Genomic DNA, 17,051 nt, shown 5'->3' with positions numbered 1-17,051 from the left:
GGGGTGGAGGCATGGGCAGCACCTCATCACAGCCCAGGCCATCCATCTTGTGAGGGGGACTCCCCCTCTGGATAGTACCGCCCTGGTATTAAAAAACAGTTTCTCCATGTCTGATGTAGAGAAATTCTGTGATGAAGGAGACAGACTCCTCTGTGAGTCTGCTGTATAGAGCTGGTTTTCTGCCTTATGGAGTCTGGAAGTTGTAGAGAGAAAATGTCATAGGCTTCCAAGGCAAGCAGACCTCATCTGAATCTCGTCTTGCCACTGAAGATGGCATGAATTTGGGCAAGTCCTCACCTCCCTGAGCCTCCCTTTTCTCCTCTATAAATGAGGTTAATAAAGGCCACTTCTCAGGATCACAGTGAGGATTTAAAAAGATGATGTACGCCACATGCATAGCTTGGGGCTGGCGAGCACTGGGTGTCTAGTAAAGGGTAACCTTAAAAAAGTCAGCTTAGATAGGGAAATGAGGGAACTAGGCAAATCTTGCCGGGCTTAGGTGAGCAGGCCTGTGTCAGAGAGCTGGGAGGCCCTGTTTGAATCTGAGGATGTGACTCCCAATTCTGCAAACAGAGAGTTTCCTGTATCAGGTCTCTGGGACCACCCCTCAGGCGGTGCTGAAGCGCATCCTTTCCGAATGGCCATCCTTTAGAATCACAGCTGCTTGGGCTTCTGTGACAGGCCTGGCAAGGGGCAGGGCATGTGGGGACTGAGGGTGGAGACTGTGGGAGGCTAGTGTCTTGGTCTGTCCGAGCTCCACCAGAAGTCAGGGCCACTGGGCACAGGCCTGTTCTGCCTCCTGTCCAGCACGTCTGTCCTTCGGCAGGCTCGCCCCTTCTCCTTGGCTCTCCTGATGTCATGAGGAACATCACACACTTCCTCTCTTCTGCCTCAGCCCTGCAGCCTCCTGAGAGCCAGCCCAGCAGGCCCAGCCCCTGGGAATCACAAGGAGGCTGACTCCAAGCCAGGACTGTCCCACATCCCTCATTATCTTCCCCCAAAGTTTGCCTACCACTTAATAAAGAGTCTATATTTGCATGCACTGTGCTAAACCATTTCTGTATATGGTTTCACGTAATCCTGTAAGTTCAATGAATGTAGGTGAAGAAACTGAGACTTAGACTTCCCTCATAAGGCCATTTAGCCATGAGGAGAGCTCTTAACCCCGGCTTTTCCAAATGTTCTTTCACCCAGCTGCTGCTATGAAAGCTCATTCATTCTCCCAACCTAGTATTTAGCCTGCCTATAAACTTGTGGTTTTGATCAAACCTAACACCCAGGGACTGGGGACAAGGGCGGGGGTCAGACCAGAGCTCTGTCCCCAAGGGGTGATGAGGGCCGGATGTCAGAGATCCAGGACCTCAGGCTTGTGGCCTTTATGTTCTCTGTCTCCAGCTGTGATCCAGATTGGCGGACAGACCTTCACGCGATTTGACCGAGGAATGACGTGGCTGGCGGCCCTGCAGTACTGCCGCAGTCACCAGACGGACCTGGCCGACCTGCAGACGGTGATTGACGAGGCAGACAGGGAGGCCTTGAAGTCCATCACGAGTGACACTGAGGCCTGGATTGGCCTCTACTTCAATGCGGCCTCTCGGTCTCTGAGCTGGTCCAGTGACTTGGGTGCCAGCATCCCCCACTGGCTGCAGGTGCCCGAGTTCTGGCCAGGACTGTGTGCGGGACTTCGCATCTTTGCGCGCTACGCCCCCAGAGTTTCTTCAGATGTCTGCTCTGCCCTGAAGCCCTTCATCTGCTTCTACAGTGAGTGGCAGCTGACCCCACGGGCACGTGGCCCACCAAGGCTAGAACGGGATGGGAAATGGGTTTACGTGGCAGCAGGAGACACTGAGGATAGACCTAAGGAAGCACTTCTAGATTCTGAGGATAACCGAGTTCTGGAGCAGGCTTTATTTTAATTCTGGGGGATCTTTAAAGAATAGAATGGACCCAAGAGCCTCAGGGCATTAGGAATTAGCAATGGCAACACATTGCTGGGCCAGGAAATGATTTAAAGTGAGCTTTGGAATCAGATAGACTTTACCACTCGCTAGAAATAAGGTGGGAGCATCTCTGGGCCTCCTTTTCCTCGTCTGGGGAATATATTTAACACAATGATATTGATGACACGCACCTCACAGGATGGCTCTGAAGACTGAATGATAATGTGTAGAAAGGACCTGGGAGAGACCCTGGCACAGAGTGAGCACCCGATGGATATTAGCTATCGTCATCGTCCATGTCACTACGAATGCATGGGAACCAGAGGCCTCCTGGTTATTCTGGATCTCGTTTATAACATGTCTCCTCAGCCACAAGCCTCATCTTGCCTTGTCCTTTCCTTCTCTCTTTTCTTCTCTTTATTCCTCCCTCTTTTCTTTCTTTTTTGTAACAGCTTTATCAAGATCTAATTCATATATCTTAAAATTCCCTCTTTTGAAGTGTCCAGTTCAGTGGGTTTTAGTATATTCACAGGGTTGTCCAATCATCACTACCATCTTTTTTCAGGACATTTCGATCACCCCCAAAAGACACTCGTCACCCATTAGCAGTCACTCCCCATTCTCCCCCAGTCTCAGCCCTGGCAACCACTAATCTACTTCCTGTCTCTGTGGATTTGCCTGCTCTTGGCTATTTCTTTTTGTGGGATTTGATGAGAGTCATGACCTTGTCTGTAAAATAGGGAGGATGGTCCCTCCCTTGAAGAGCTGTGGTGAGGATTAAAGACTGTGAGAGCACCTATCCCGTGAGTGGCACGTGGCAAATGTACACTATACGAGCCCTCCTCACTTTGGTTACTGTGACAAGGCTGGTCCCTGAATGCCCGGTGGGACTTCTCACAGGCCGGCTGGGTGTGATGGGTTGCTGTGTGTCCTGCATCAGCCCTGTCCTCACACTCACGCTCCTTGTTTTCCCGCAGACGCCTCCAGTGGACACCGGGAGTTGGCAGCGCTCCCTCAGCTCTTCTACGCTCCCTCTTCAGACGTGACAGCAGGGACAACGCCCAGTCCAAGTACACGCCCCTATTGTCTGCTCTGTATGGGTGTTTTGACCCTGTTTTTGGCTGGATTCTGAGGTCTCCAGGGCATGGGGAATGGAGAGGGCGGCCTGCGTGCCGTGGCACAGGTGGGCCCCATGGGTCCTCCCAGAAGGGCCAGGGAGGGGCCAGAAAAGAGGTGAGCCAACTGGGTGGCAACCACGGGCCCCTTGTGCAGGGAGGGATTTCCCTGCGCCACCCACCCTGCTGAGCCAGCTGGGGTTGGGACAAGGAGGACTCGGTCACCATCAACCTTCCTCCTTGAACTGGGCCACTGAACTTGCAGCTCCAGGGCCAGGACAGTCAAGAGAGGCCGTGCAATCTCTCAGGTGAGGTGATGAGGGCCTGGCCCGGGAGACAGAGGGGAAGATGCTGAGCAGAGCTCCAGAGGAAAAATCATCAGAGAAGCCTTTGAGGTTCGGCGCCCAGAGAGGGAAGCGCAGTGGACGTGCCGTCTGGGCTTCTCTGGGAGGAGGGAAGATGACGGATGAGGTGTTGGGAAGCTGTATGGGCACATGGCTGGGAATGACAGTGATGGCGTTCCTTCAGCATTTTTAAATTCCTGAACATCTTCACAGCTATTACCTCATTTTGCTTCCCAAGAGTTCTGAAGCTAACTGGGATAATTGAGGGCAAAATCACAGTTCTCCTGGCTTCTTTACAGGTTCTGACAGCAGACAAAGGGATTATTGCCTTTTTTGAGGACACAGAGAAGTTAGGGGGCTTGCTCATGGTCGCAGAGAGCTTCATTAATTCTGGGGACACAAAGAAAAGGCAGGGCCGGTTCTGAAGAGATGACAGCCAGCTAGGAAGAGGGCTCCTGAAAGGCGATGCTGCCTGTGTAGTCACAGGCTCGGAGGGGACATGGAGAAGGGGACTGCCCCGGCTCCGGTAATTCCAGGAGGATTTCCTGGAGGAGGTGACTTGGAATCACGAGGAGGAGGTAGCTGGCAAAGGGGAGTGGAGGTGGGGTCGGGGAGGGGGTGCAGGTAGGGCCGCAGGGGGGTCAGAGGTGCTCAGCGCTGCGCAGGCAGGCCCGGATCCTGCAGGGGCCCCCGGAGAACTGCTAGGGACCCCTGGTCCTCACCTGAAGGCCACGGCACCCGGGCTGGAGTCTGGGGTCGCATTCGGCTCACAAGCTGGGTAAGAGCCTGTCCTCCGCTTCCCATGTACGGTCGAACCGGCGCCCGCCCGGCTGCCCCAGGCCCGCCGGCCTCGGCCGCACCCGCCCTGCGCACCTCTGTCCGCAGTGGGCGTCGGGGCCGCCGCAGGCCCCGGGCAGCGGCCCTCCGCCCCGCCCCGCCCCGGGCGGCCCTCGCTCGCGGCCATCGGCGCCCACGCAGGCCCTCTCTCCTGCGCAGGGACCGGCTCCGGCCCCGGCACGCGCGCCCCCCGCGCCTCCGCGTCCGCGGGCCCCGGGGAAGGGCCGCAGGGCCCGCCGGGGATCGGCCCGAGCGCGACCTCCGGCCCCGCGCCCCCGGGGAGGGTCTCGGGCCCCCAAGACGTGAGCGGGACCGCTCTGGCCTCCGCTTCGAGCCCTGCTGCTGTCCCTGCGTCCCCGGAGCACCTCGTCACCGAGGGCCGGCCCGTTTCTTCGCGGGAGGCCACCGCGGGCCCCTCCCCCGGCTCCACCGGCGGCGCCTCCAGTACCCCCGGGCAGGCGGCGCCCCCGGGCTCGGCTACGCCCAGCTGGTGCCGCGGCTCCGGGACTCAGGGAAGCGTTCTGGGGACAGAAGGAAGCCCCTGGGGGCCTTCCGGCCCAGGGAGCCCGACGGCGCCCCAGAGAAGCACCGCTCGCCCTGAGTGGGCGACCCCGAGCCAGGCCGCAAGCCCGGAGAGCCCTGGGAGCCGGCCCGGCCCTCAAACAGGTGCCTGCCTGCGTCGCTGGGGGTCGGGGACCCAGCCTTGGGCCCGGCCCCAGTGCCCTGCTCCTCCCCTGGAGAGACCAAGCCTGGCTTCCAGGCCCAGGCCACAGGTGGGGAGGCTGAGGGCGCGGCTTGTGTGCTGGCACATGGTGTCTCCGCTTGGCGGCATTCCAGTCCACTCTACAGGGGACCCTGTGGGGCCAGAGCCGGGTCACCCTCTCCTCCTCCCTGGTAATAGCTTAGGGTAGGGCGATCTAGGGGAGAAACAGTCTGTTGAGGCCGCAGGAGTCTGACAGCCAAGGGTTGGAGTGTTGGCTCTACTACTTACTGTGTGGCGTTAGGCAAGTCTCCTAAGCTCTAGGAACTTCATTTTTCTCATCTTTAAAGTGAAGAAAAATACCAATGTCATGAGGTACCTTTCAGTATCCAGCATCTGGCAGACAATAAATGGTAGTTATTACCATTCTCATCTCTAATCGCTAGTGAAATGCTTCATGACTCACTCCATCTCCGGCCTCTGTCCTTACCTTATTCAGGAGGCAGGGCTGGCCTCATTCTTATTTTGTTAATTATAAATGATTATGAATGATCGCAATTATGAATTATTGAGATCATGGAATCTGACAAGGCAGAAACCGTTTTATCACTCTCTGTCTCTTTCCCAGGCTTAGAACAGTGTTTTGCACACTGGTAGATGATTTAATTCAACAGCCATTTCCTGAGTACCTGTTTTGAACAAGGCATTGAACTGTGGATGCCAAGATGAGCAGGACCTGTTTCCTGTTTTTAAAAGAGCTTAGTCTAATAGGGACTAATAGAGATGACAAGGACAGTCTGATAAGTGCTGCACCAGAAGTGTGGGGCAAGAGCCTTGGCAGGAAAGTGACTCATTCATTCTGCCTGGAAAGGTGGTGGTAATGGAGAATCTCACTAGGCAGCGAAGACTAGAAGGTTCTTCCTGGCAGAGGGAACGGCATGGGCAAAGACAGGTAGATATGAAAGTGTGCGGTTTGGGGATGACAAACAGTCTGATGTGACTGAAGTCTAGGTCACATATGTGAGAAGGGAGTGGCAAGGGATGAGGGGAAAGAGGTGCACTGGGGCCAGATTCTGAAGGACTCGATGCTGCAGTCGGGAACCATGACTGGTTTTTAGCAAATGAGCAGTATGCTCAGATGTGTAGTTAATAGCAGCAAGGTGGTTATAATGACATGGACCAAGGCTTGGATAAGGATGCTGAAGGAAAGAGGCTTGATTCCACATTATACACATAATACCATCACACCACCACTGAAAGGAAACATCAACCAATGCTTAGAAAAAAGATTGGAAGGAAATGTGTGAAAACATCAGCAGTGGTTATATTCAGGCGGTGAGAATATGAGTGTTTCCCTCTTCTGTGTTTCTGGATTTTACACATTTATTCATTTCATTAAAGAAACTTACAATACTTTGGGTGGGGAAGGAAGAGGGCATTTGGAGAGGAGGCCACCCAGGAGAGACAGGTGTTTGCGTGGAGGCTGCTGCACAGTCTGGGTGAGCAGAATGGAGGCCAGATCTGGAGCAGTGGAGTGAGGAGGGAAGTGATCTGACATCATTTGCAAGTGACATTAATTGAAGAACTATAAATATGAAAACATTTTTAAAAAAATGCTCAGCTTTGTTTACTGAACCACAGAAATGCAAATTAAAAGAAAGATGCATTTTAATTTTTTTCCTTACCATTTTGGCAAAGATTTAAAAGGGTGATAATGCTGATGAGAATGTGGGAAAATCAGCGACCTCAAACACTGGCTAGGAGAGTAAACTGGTGCTACCGTGTTGGCAATGCATTGTCATTTCTGAAATGTGCAAACCCTTTCATACAGAAATTCTACCCTTGGAAATTTATTCAGGAAATAACAGTATAAAGCGCACACATATATACACATCCTCCACATACAGGGTTGTTTTTGCAGCACTGTTTATTACAGTGAAGAACGGGAGGCAATCTAATGTCCACTCAAAGCAGACTGGTTAGGTAAGTTATGGTGCATTCAAAGAAATACTAGGCAGCCTTTAAAGGGAATAAGGTAGATCTTCACAGATTCAAATTAAAAAATTCAAGTGTGTGAAGGATATTCTAAAGCAAACTGTTAATCATGGTTGTCCCTGGGTTAGGGGAGAGGATGCTTTTGCTTAAATATTTTATAATAACATACCACAAAACCAATATGGTTATTTCCATATTTGAAAAGAAAAAAAGACATCTGCAAGGCACTGACAGGACTTTGGTGACTGAACATGAGAGCACGTGAAAGGGAGTAAGGGAGCAGCTGAGGATCCCTGGGGTCTGTGGCTGGAGTGCCTCAGGAGATGGGCAGCCATACAGGGGAGAGGAGGTTGCTGGGGGAAGGCTGAGCTATGTTTTAGAACGCGTTGAGTTTGAGGTGCTACCCTTTGATGGAGATGTTGGGGGTCCCTGGGTGCCATGGTGGGGGCTCTGTGTAGCTGCCAGACAACATAAGAGCATTGGGCATCTTGGGGTAGGAACTACTGAAACATAATATTTGGTACTGGGGAGAAATCTCATAATATTGCCCAATCCCCACAAATCCTGATATCAGGGACACTTTATGAGAAATGGTATAGCAACTCAAGGGCTGGGTACACGAGCCTGTGGGAGTTAAGTCAAGGAGTGGTGGGGTCTGAGCCTCCCACGCTGGATGGCTTCTGCAGCAACTGTGTGCACAGCAGTGACTGCTCATGCCTGTCTTCTAGCTTGGGGCAGTCACCAATCTCAGACCACCTTGCTCCTGGTTGAATTTGCAATAATAACTCCTTTATTTTCTCCTATATCTGTCACCGTGAAGCGAATGGCACTGATATGAGAGATGCAGCTACTGCCACTCAGGCCCAACATCTGAGCTCGTCTAACAACCCAGATTCTAAAGAAAAAACTCCAGCATCAGAATCAGGTAACTGTTTCCAGTTACCAAGTTCCCACTCTTAACAACTGAGCAAGTTAAGTCTGGATAGCCACTCCTTAGTACAGGGCACGCAAGACTTTTTTATGAAAGACAGCATGACCTGTTGGGAAGGGAACAGGAATAGGAACAAGGATGAGGATCCTAGATTAGTTCCCTGACTATCGTGAAAGCCCGGAGAGCAAATTTCCTCTAGAATCTCTCCTACTTCTCATCTACAAGAGGGCTATAGCAAAGACCATCCTGCCTGCATCCAGGGCTGTTGGAAGCACCCGGTGAGATAACTGTGCAAAATGACAAGATGTTATACAAATCTAAGGAGTCCTAGCATGAGGGTGTAGTTCCTGTGATGATTACAGTGGCTCACGGCCAAAGGCTGGCCTTATTTATAGACTCAGAGAACTCAGAGTTTTCTGGGGTACAGCTGGCCTTTACAAATGTGGGCCCAGGGAGAGGTATTTCCAGCATGGTGTGGAGCATCTACTTAGTAGATTCAAAGGGAGGGGGAAAATACAGGAGAGACAGAAAGACAGTAATCCCCTGAGGGTGGCCAGGATGCGGGAGTAGAACCAGCATTGCCCTTCGGCAGGAGACTCGCCTTTCAGCCATGGGTTGGTTGGTCCTAATTGTGGCTGGGCATTCTCCTGTTCAGCAGTTTCTTTCTCCTTCTTCCTTTTGGAGATCCTTAATCTCCATGGAGCATCTATGATGTCCAGTGGGCACTCCTGACTGCTCAGAACTTGGAGTTTTCAAATGGCAACAGGGTAATTTCCCCTGAACCAGGGAGCGCTTTCTTTTTCAGGGCAGCTCTTTGGAATCCTGAAAGCAGATTTTACCATCCCAGCTCAGATGGACCCAGAAGACATGAAAGACAAATTTTTGAGCGAGGTGAGACTTCTGCCCACTTTTAATTTTGATCAGTCAGATGGCTTGACAATGCAAGGCAATACTGTCAAAACCAATATATTAGGAGAAAATGCTTTGGAAAATGAGCTCAGCTGTTCCCACTGCCATCACTTTGGCTCATGGTGACAGGTTGGTTCATGTGCTGAGATCTTCTCAGATCTTTTTCTTACACTCTCCAACATTTTTCCTGAACTCTTAAAAAAAAAATCAAGACAGCATAGTCAGAAGGACCTGAGTTTGGGTCTTGGCTTTCCACTTATTAGTCATGTGACCTTGGGTAAGTAACATAATCTTTCTGAACCTCAGTTTCCTCCTGAATTAGGAACAATAGTACCCAACTCACATGGTTGGTATTATGATTAAATGAAATATCCATATAAAGTGCTTATTTAGCAAATTGGCACATAGTAAGTGCTCAATAAACATGAACATTAGTTCCTGTTATCATCAATGTTGTTATTGTTCCCAATATACATTTGTTCCAGGCTTTTTACCCCTGTTCTTTTAAGAGTATTGTGAGATAGGAGATTGTGAAGAGGAAGAACTGTTCCTAAATATTGCAACAAAAGCCTCAAGCTGATTTTTGAATATGGTTTAAGAGCACATTTTTCAGTTATATCAGATGTAAATCAGAAGATGTCAGAGGTCATCTAGCCAAAATCATAATTTTACAGACAAGGACGCAGACTGGCATTTATCTAGTAGCTTATTGCAATTTACTCATAGGCTGAAGAAATAGCACCCAGGCAATTCATTCTAAAATCTCACACACTCAAGTTTCTAGAAAGAACGTGTGTGTGTGTGTGTGTGTGTGTGTGTGTGTGCGCGTGTACACTGCGTGAGCCTGCCTGCCACTGAATGGGCAGGGTGACTGCAGAGCTTTCAGTGCATTTTGCTATTGAAGGCAGAACAGGTGCAAATGATGCAATTCAGCATCTGGTAAATGTTTTAGTGAAATTTCAAGTAATAAGACTACATTACTGAGTATTAGGTCTACAAAAGCCAAGGGCACCTTTTTTGGAGGGGAGGAACCAAACCAGAATCCATCTGCCTTCTATTTTAAATTAAAGCCAATAATGGGAAAATTGAGGTCAAAATGGGGAATTCCATCTTCTGGTCAAGTTTGTTGCAATGTATCTATCCCATATTAATGGAGAGAATTTCTGCCTTACAGATGTAAAGGATGAACTTGGTAGGGACAAGGTGTGTATGGGGGAAGCTATGGTACATATGATCAGTTTTAGTAGCCAACTTATCCTAGTTCCAGGGATGGGGACACAGAGACACTGTAACAGACACTCACACCTGGTGACTAGCAGTTGTTCCCCCTGGCTGAAGTGAGAATCCCCTGGGGAAGTTTTAAAAAAACCCTGGCCCCCATCCTTAGATTCTCTCTAATTGTTCAGTGGTGGAGTGTAAGAGGCAGCCCTGCTCTTTATTTTTTAAAGTTCTGCAGTGGTTCTGATGAATAGTCAGGGTTGAGAAGCACTGATTAAGTCATTTGTTTTAGTCTCTTTTGTCATCAAACTTTTTTCTTTTTTTGCTGGGGTGGTGGGAGGGGTGGCCTAACAAAATTGATTTATGTATTTTCCCATTGGTGAAGCTGTTGCTGACAAAAGGCAGGCAGCTGGAGGGAGGCTCAGAAAAATAAAGGGTATGGCTGGACATGAGGCTATATAGGTGGACCGTTTAGGGCTAAGATGACTAGTCTCTTTCTTCAACAGTCTCTTTCTTTTTGATGTTTCAGATCCAAGAAGTCTTAAAGCTTATGTTAGGTCGTGAAAAATTCAGATTGAAATGGATCAGCTTTGAAGTAAACAAAAAATAGCACACATCTACTGATCTGGAGTCTCCTTGTACAATCTTCTCTGGATTTTAAGTGAATTTTAGTTTTTTAATTCCTAATACATCAGAATTAGAAATAACTCCAGATATGTGAAGAGGCTAACTGATGGAATTTCAGACCTACACCTAGGACTAAAGAAAACTACACATGGAACCTGCATCGCTGGATTTTATAGAATGAAATAGGTAAGCAGGAGAAGATGGAGGTATTTTAGAACAATAACTTTGAGAATGACAAGCAAACAAGAACAAAAAATCCCAAGAACCAAACAACAAAAATCCTGAAACAAACCCCATTAACCCCATTAATCTATGTGGGGAATTGAGAGGACAGTAGAGGTCTGGGAAGCTAGGTGGGGCCATACTTCCAAACAAAGTGGAGGACTCTTTATCAGCGACAAGCCATTAAAGAGATTTCAAATGCTCCAGAATGAGGAGCTTTCTAAAGGTATTATCACAATGCCATATAGTTAATGGTAGCTATTTGTCCTGCATCTAAGCATCTACCTGTAAGCTGGGAAATTCTAAGACACATTGTTCCTAATATTAAAATATACCTTCAGAATAATGTTCCCTCATACATTTTCTTTCTGGTTTTTCTCCAAGTATCCTAATCACCCAGATATATGCTAGAAGTAAGATAGTAATATGTCAAATACAGTAGCAACTTTAGTCTGAAATGTTTAAAGTTAAAGTTTATTTGTATTCTTTGTAGGAATATCAATAAAAGACCTCAAACGTATCTATATCTGTACATGTACAAGAACCATCAAAAATTATTCACAGAACAAAAATAAATCTTCTTTAGAACAAACCCAGGTAATGAAATGCAGATATGGATCTCACATATGGAACAATCTAAGTGCTACTAGCACAAAAATATGGCTTTAAAAATAAAATAAAATCTTGGGTTTTGTTTTTCTAAGGTGTATTTCTCTTTCTTGAAATAAAAAATAAATTATTTAGAGCTATCATTGTAAAATAGTCATGTGTATTAACACATTCTTATTAAGGCCCTGGAGATGAAAAATGAAATCAAATTTAGAAGGTAAATTCCTCACAGGTGTGATTCAGGTTAATATGCTGCTGTCTGCTTGAGTTAATTTTAATGTAACTAGGAAATGTCTAAGCACCAGTCAAAATTTAACCTTTACTATTTATCTCAGCTTTTCTGCAGGATAGTGGTCATTGAGTCAATTAGTAGTCGACCTTTTTGTGGACTGGGAATTGAAATTTTTCACTTGGGTGTTTAGAAATGACATGAACATGATATTTATACCCCCCAGCCCCCACAGATGATGGAGGCCCCTAAAACACAGCGTCTGTGGAAGTCTCTACAACAACAGATAAATCTGGTTTTAAGTCCCAAACTAAAAAATTTCCTAGGGAAAAATGAGAATGGCATTTGGATAAAAAATAAGAACTGAATAGGAAATGAAAATGCATGCTGAAATATGCGCAAAAACTACCACTTTGCTTTCCTTGGGTGGCTTACTGCATTTGCCAAGTCTTACTGGGTTGGTTACTCAAACACCTGAGGATTACCTGATCAGGAACCAAAGCGACTTCTTTCTGGATCCTACTGTCAGATCAGTGATATTCAACTTTCTTTCTATGACTCCCCATGGTATCAATACTAATATCTAGGGCTTTTGAGATAATGTCAAACCAAATCAATTTCAAGTCACATTAACTTATATATACATATAACACATATGGTACATTTTAAAGAGGAAAGAACCACTCTCATAAACTCTAAAAAGTGAGAGCATAAAATCTAAAAAACTCAAGAAAGTCTGGCAATCGATGGTCTATAAGATGGATTAACATTCAGAAAAAGGAAGCCCTGGGAATTGTGTGCTTCGTGTGGCTGTGCGTGTGGTGTCTATAGAAACTGCCTTTACATAGATCTATGTATTTTAAGAGCAGGCAAAGGCTGTAAATCCTCCTGTTTCCTCGAACCTTCAGGCTACTGAGAAGGCTGCTGTGCATTAGTTCCCTTCTGGAGCAGGTATCTTCCTCAGGTTCTTTCACTCCTCATAAGATATTTAGTCTATCTCATGCAAATTTCATCACTTTTGTCCTTCCTAAACTCAAAAGCATTCATAACTGGGTCATGACAACAAGAGAATGCTTCTAGAAAGAATAACAATCACTCAAACATGAAAAGAGATTCTATTTAAAAATTCAACGCCCCAACATACCTTGCTTTTAAAAAACTAGTAAAGTAGGCCCTTTCAATTGACATATTGATAAAGACAAAGTATCCCAAATTCTTGGCTCCCAGGTAGGTGGTAGGAAGGCAACTATTCACTGCTGGGGCAAACAGGAGATTTCCCTACTAGACTTGAAAAAGGGAAGGAGAATGAAGAAGAAAGCCTTTTTGGGCCCTCACAATCTGCAGGAGAATGTGGCCTCCAAAGGTACACCTGGAAGTGCAGGGAAGCTGTGGCATGGGCTCTGGAGATGCTGAGTCAGGCCCAGTGACAATTCTAGTCTGGTGTCGAGTCTGGGGCTCAGGGTCACTTGGGACTTAGATAATCCTGAAGAGGGTTCCTTCCACAAGTTCAGTCCACAACCAGCCTTCTCAGGGACTCCAAACTGGAGACAACTAGAACTAAAATTAGGTGGAAGGCAAACCAATTATGAATGCAAACTCACTTGATGGCAATTGTCTTATTCTGGGACTTCCACAAAAGAATTGCTCCCAAATCCAGTGTGCCTCTGAAGACAGAGCCAGAGGTCCACAGAACTACAGATCCATAAACAAAGGTGGTAGGTAGACTAAGATCTGAAAAGTTTTATGTCCAAAGTCAAGCTAATTCTCAAGGGCACACAGCAGTCGTAGACAGGAAATCCTGCTTTATCTTTCACTGTCCAACACCATCACAGGGAAAGATGGAAGCAGACCAGAGAAAGCTAATTATTGATACCAGGTGAAAAAAGCAAAAAGCAATAGCAGTATGAGTACCTCATTTTACCACATTTCCCTTACCAACAGACTGCCTGAGACCCCAACAGTCCCTTGGTGACAGTGGCTGGAACACTAAGTGCTCAAGGGTTTGCTATAGTTCCCTAGCTATCATCTCCCCTCTGTCATGGCGGGTATTGCAGAGACTCGGGGAATATGATGGCCTGATGAAAATGTGACTCTTTTTGCTGCTTTGGCCTAGAAAGCTTATTGCTCCAGTGACATAAGAGGGGAACGTGAAGGTCTTTGCCTACACTCCACCAAAACTGTCCTTGCAAATGGCCACGTCTGGTGTCAGGTCAATACGCAGCTTGCAAGCACTGCACCTGAATTCCAAATCCCATTCACCCCTGGTCTAAGCTGAGCCCCACAATGTGGTGATGTGACGAGTGGAAGAAGGAGTGCAAGGAGAATCTTAATCCTCCTGCTTGTCTTCAACCACGTACCTCCTCCCAGCAAAACAGGAGGTATGTACCTATTTGGGCTGAAGAAAAGCCAATTAAGCAACACCTCCATAAAAATTATCAGCTGTTGCTGCCTTCCTCCATACTTAAAAAAACCTTACAGAATAATTCTAAAGATTGCAGCATTCTCTAAACAAATACTCAGAAAAATATTTGGATAGGGATAGGCTCAAAGGATACTCTAAAATTTAACATCTGGCAACAACTCTCAACTTCTAGCTTACTTCTAACCTTAATTTTTTTCACTCGTTTTCTCTTCATTCAAGGTAACCTGATAATAGAGAGCTGCATAATCTATGCAAACTTTTTGAGCATTTAATCTTCCAAAGTAGGCAGCCCTCTAGAGAGCTCTCACAATGCCAACAAGACATATGGCATCCACCAAAAACATTTAATTTTGTGTCTTCCCCAATCCCCCAATATAGGGATGTTTATCAGCCCTCTGTAATCCATAACCAACACTTGAGAGCTTTCAAACCTCAATGCAAGACATGAACCACGTTACATACTTAAGGCCATCAAAACGGACAATTCTTTTTACCAGGTTTTCTGTGGCACAGTTGAAGGCTCTTACAAAGAATTAATTAAACATGGCTAGAGCTGAGAATAGCCACAAACAAGTACAGACTATGTATACAATCCCCCCTCTTCCAACAAGGGGCACTACTATTTCAGAATTGGTAATTTTTTCCTATTAAAATAAGTGATTTTGACCACAGTATGCCCTCAGCTTGGAGGGAAGGGATGAGAATGTGTAGGGTAACTACTAATGGTCAAGAAAATATACAAGTGCCAAAACATGTGGGCCTGAAGTCTGCAGATCAGATAAGCACAAGGAGCAGAACCCTGTTTTAGATCTGACTGGGAGACATGGGAGTGTTATGAAGGGAAATGTTTTAGAAGGTTGGGGCTGGGGGGCCATGGTGATGTTGCTGACGATGCAAGGTTCGACATAAAGATCCACTGAGAGAGAGCAGTGCGCAAGCATGGCGTGGTGAAAGGGGGGCTTGGGGTCTGTCTGGGCTTCACTCCTGTTCCCTTATAAACATTCTGCTCTGTAGAAACACCCACTCCATGCATATGGCTCCCTCAGATCCTTTTTTTTTGTTTTCTCTCCCCCTTTCCTTTTTAAAAATTTCCCTAAAGTTTATAATTTACTTAAATAAACATCATTAACTTATTTGAGAAATGTTGTTGCTTTCTCAATATAAACGACCGCTTAGATCTTGCTTAAAGAGATTCAAAACCCTTTTAACATTATATCTGACAGCATAGAAGGCATGAACTTTTCCTATTTGTGCAGTTATATGTACATACGTGTGAATATATATGTATATATATTTGTATATATAATATCTGTTTAACATGTAACATTCCATACTTCTGATAATCAAGTCTGCATTCAAGATGACATTTCACACCTCTGGAAAAAAGGAAGTAAACTAGCTTCCATGACTTGTTTCTGTCCCACAATAAAGCCAAGGATGACAATTGGTGAAACTGGGTCATTATTGCCAAATCTACTAAGAGCGTGGGAATAACAACTGGAATAACAACTGTGCCATCTTCACACTTTTTCTTTTTTATAAGAGTAATCATGACTTTTAAGAGAGTGATGCTTCAGCTTTGGATTTCCTTTCCAAATTTTACTGAGAGGATTAGGAAAAGAAGCAATTTAAAAGTTAAAGACTGAGATAAGATTACTGTGCCCGGAGATTTGCTAGTACAATGGATAAAATCTTCATACCAAACAAAAATTATAACTTACCAATAGAAAATGTCTTTTTTTTTTTTTCTAAATAGGAAATATTCAGAGATTCCTGCTATGGGATGGTTAGCCCTTTTCTGTGCAGAAGAAAGGGTGCTGACTTCAGATGGCTTATGGACAGCATCTTTGAATAACCTCTCCAGGGGAGAGTAAACCCTGTTGGTGATGACTGCTCCCACATGGGGGAGGAAAGGGCAGTGGGTGTGTGAAGATGAAGGTGGTATATAGAGACACAAATATTTATAGCTTTGTAAATTCTAAAGAGGAAAAAGAACACCCTTTATTACAACTGGAGTAAAAAAAAGCGCCCCCTATCTAAAATGGAAAATTCCCATCTGCTACTGACAGAAGGAAATACACATCAACAGGAGTTCAGTAGAAATCACTCCTAAAGTCCAGTTTTGATGCAACAGCTCTTATCTGTGTCCTCTGAAACAGTGCATCCCCAAATCAGATCAGCTGTCCATCCAGAACCAGTCTTGGTTGATCAATGGGATAAACTGTTTTGTTTGGATCTTGGTATTTGCATGTTTTCCTAAAGGACAAGGGGGCCAGAGTGGGGTTATTAAACTGGCAGATGAATCCCTGAAAAATTCATTCTGACAATGTCCTATTGCACACCATGTGCTTCTATCAGACAGATACTTGGTCTCTACCTACTGAACCCCTGGGCTCATTTCTCACACACACATAGTTCCTACTTTTCTCCTCTAACAACTGCAGTGCTTTCAACAAAGAGGAAAACAATAATAAAAATAGCAATAATTAAAAAGGTAATCTACATTATTAACTTCCTTTTGGTATATTACAGTGGTATTTTCTGTACATGGCCCAGGACTAAGTTCCCTATGTACATAGAGACATGAGGGTAAAGCATCGACCTTGGAAGTCTTAGCCTTATGCCCTGAAAGACAAGGTTCCTTTCTTCATTCAAGAGTTTCTTGCCACAATGCTTTTGAAGTAGCAACATTCTGTAGACCTGGTGGGTTTGGGTAAAGGGCTGGGGACTGGAGAGTGGGGAAATTTCCTTCTGTCTCCTCCCACAGTCTGTCTATTCACAAAGCCCGTCAGCAGCTGCTGTTTTTGAATTCACCATTCTCCGTGATGGAAAGCTTGGTGGGGTTGGTGGGGGAGATGCCATTGCGGACCTGCATGCTGTATCGCTCCTTCACTTGGGTCAGTGCGCTCATCAGTCTGGTGTTGGCCGAATCCAAGGACACGATCCGTTTTTC

General features: G+C 46.2%; 2 protein-coding genes and 1 long non-coding RNA gene across 22 annotated transcripts in view; 1 reads left to right on the top strand and 2 right to left on the bottom strand.

Moving 5' to 3' along the window:
* The window catches only part of LOC138924226 (uncharacterized), an 8,892-nt gene extending 3,509 nt beyond the window's left edge, over nucleotides 1-5,383 (bottom strand). Inside the window, exon 1 of the long non-coding RNA XR_011439031.1 lies at nucleotides 5,228-5,383. This is a non-coding gene — a long non-coding RNA (uncharacterized lncRNA). The remainder of the gene's footprint in view (nucleotides 1-5,227) is intronic.
* The window catches only part of CLEC20A (C-type lectin domain containing 20A), an 18,429-nt gene extending 6,829 nt beyond the window's left edge, over nucleotides 1-11,600 (top strand). For all 3 annotated transcript variants that reach the window (XM_023640609.2, XM_023640608.2, XM_070267757.1), the window contains 6 exons: nucleotides 1,396-1,761; nucleotides 2,918-3,010; nucleotides 4,396-4,902; nucleotides 7,752-7,856; nucleotides 8,668-8,753; nucleotides 10,519-11,600. In XM_023640609.2, the coding sequence (XP_023496377.2) occupies nucleotides 1,396-1,761; nucleotides 2,918-3,010; nucleotides 4,396-4,902; nucleotides 7,752-7,856; nucleotides 8,668-8,753; nucleotides 10,519-10,599 (1,238 nt within the window). In that variant the 3' untranslated portion in view covers nucleotides 10,600-11,600. The remainder of the gene's footprint in view (nucleotides 1-1,395; nucleotides 1,762-2,917; nucleotides 3,011-4,395; nucleotides 4,903-7,751; nucleotides 7,857-8,667; nucleotides 8,754-10,518) is intronic.
* Nucleotides 11,297-17,051, bottom strand: part of RASAL2 (RAS protein activator like 2) — a 364,089-nt gene continuing 358,334 nt past the window's right edge. For 13 of the 18 annotated variants that reach the window (XM_070266178.1, XM_070266179.1, XM_070266174.1 and 10 more), the window contains 2 exons: nucleotides 16,968-17,051; nucleotides 11,297-16,354 (listed from right to left, as the gene is read on the bottom strand). In XM_070266178.1, coding sequence (XP_070122279.1) covers nucleotides 16,275-16,354; nucleotides 16,968-17,051 — 164 coding nt within the window. In that variant the 3' untranslated portion in view covers nucleotides 11,297-16,274. 18 annotated transcript variants of the gene reach the window in all.

Source organism: Equus caballus, chromosome 5, assembly GCF_041296265.1.
Source record: "Equus caballus isolate H_3958 breed thoroughbred chromosome 5, TB-T2T, whole genome shotgun sequence".
Taxonomy (NCBI): domain Eukaryota; kingdom Metazoa; phylum Chordata; class Mammalia; order Perissodactyla; family Equidae; genus Equus; species Equus caballus.
This window is presented reverse-complemented; position numbering and strand designations above follow the sequence as displayed.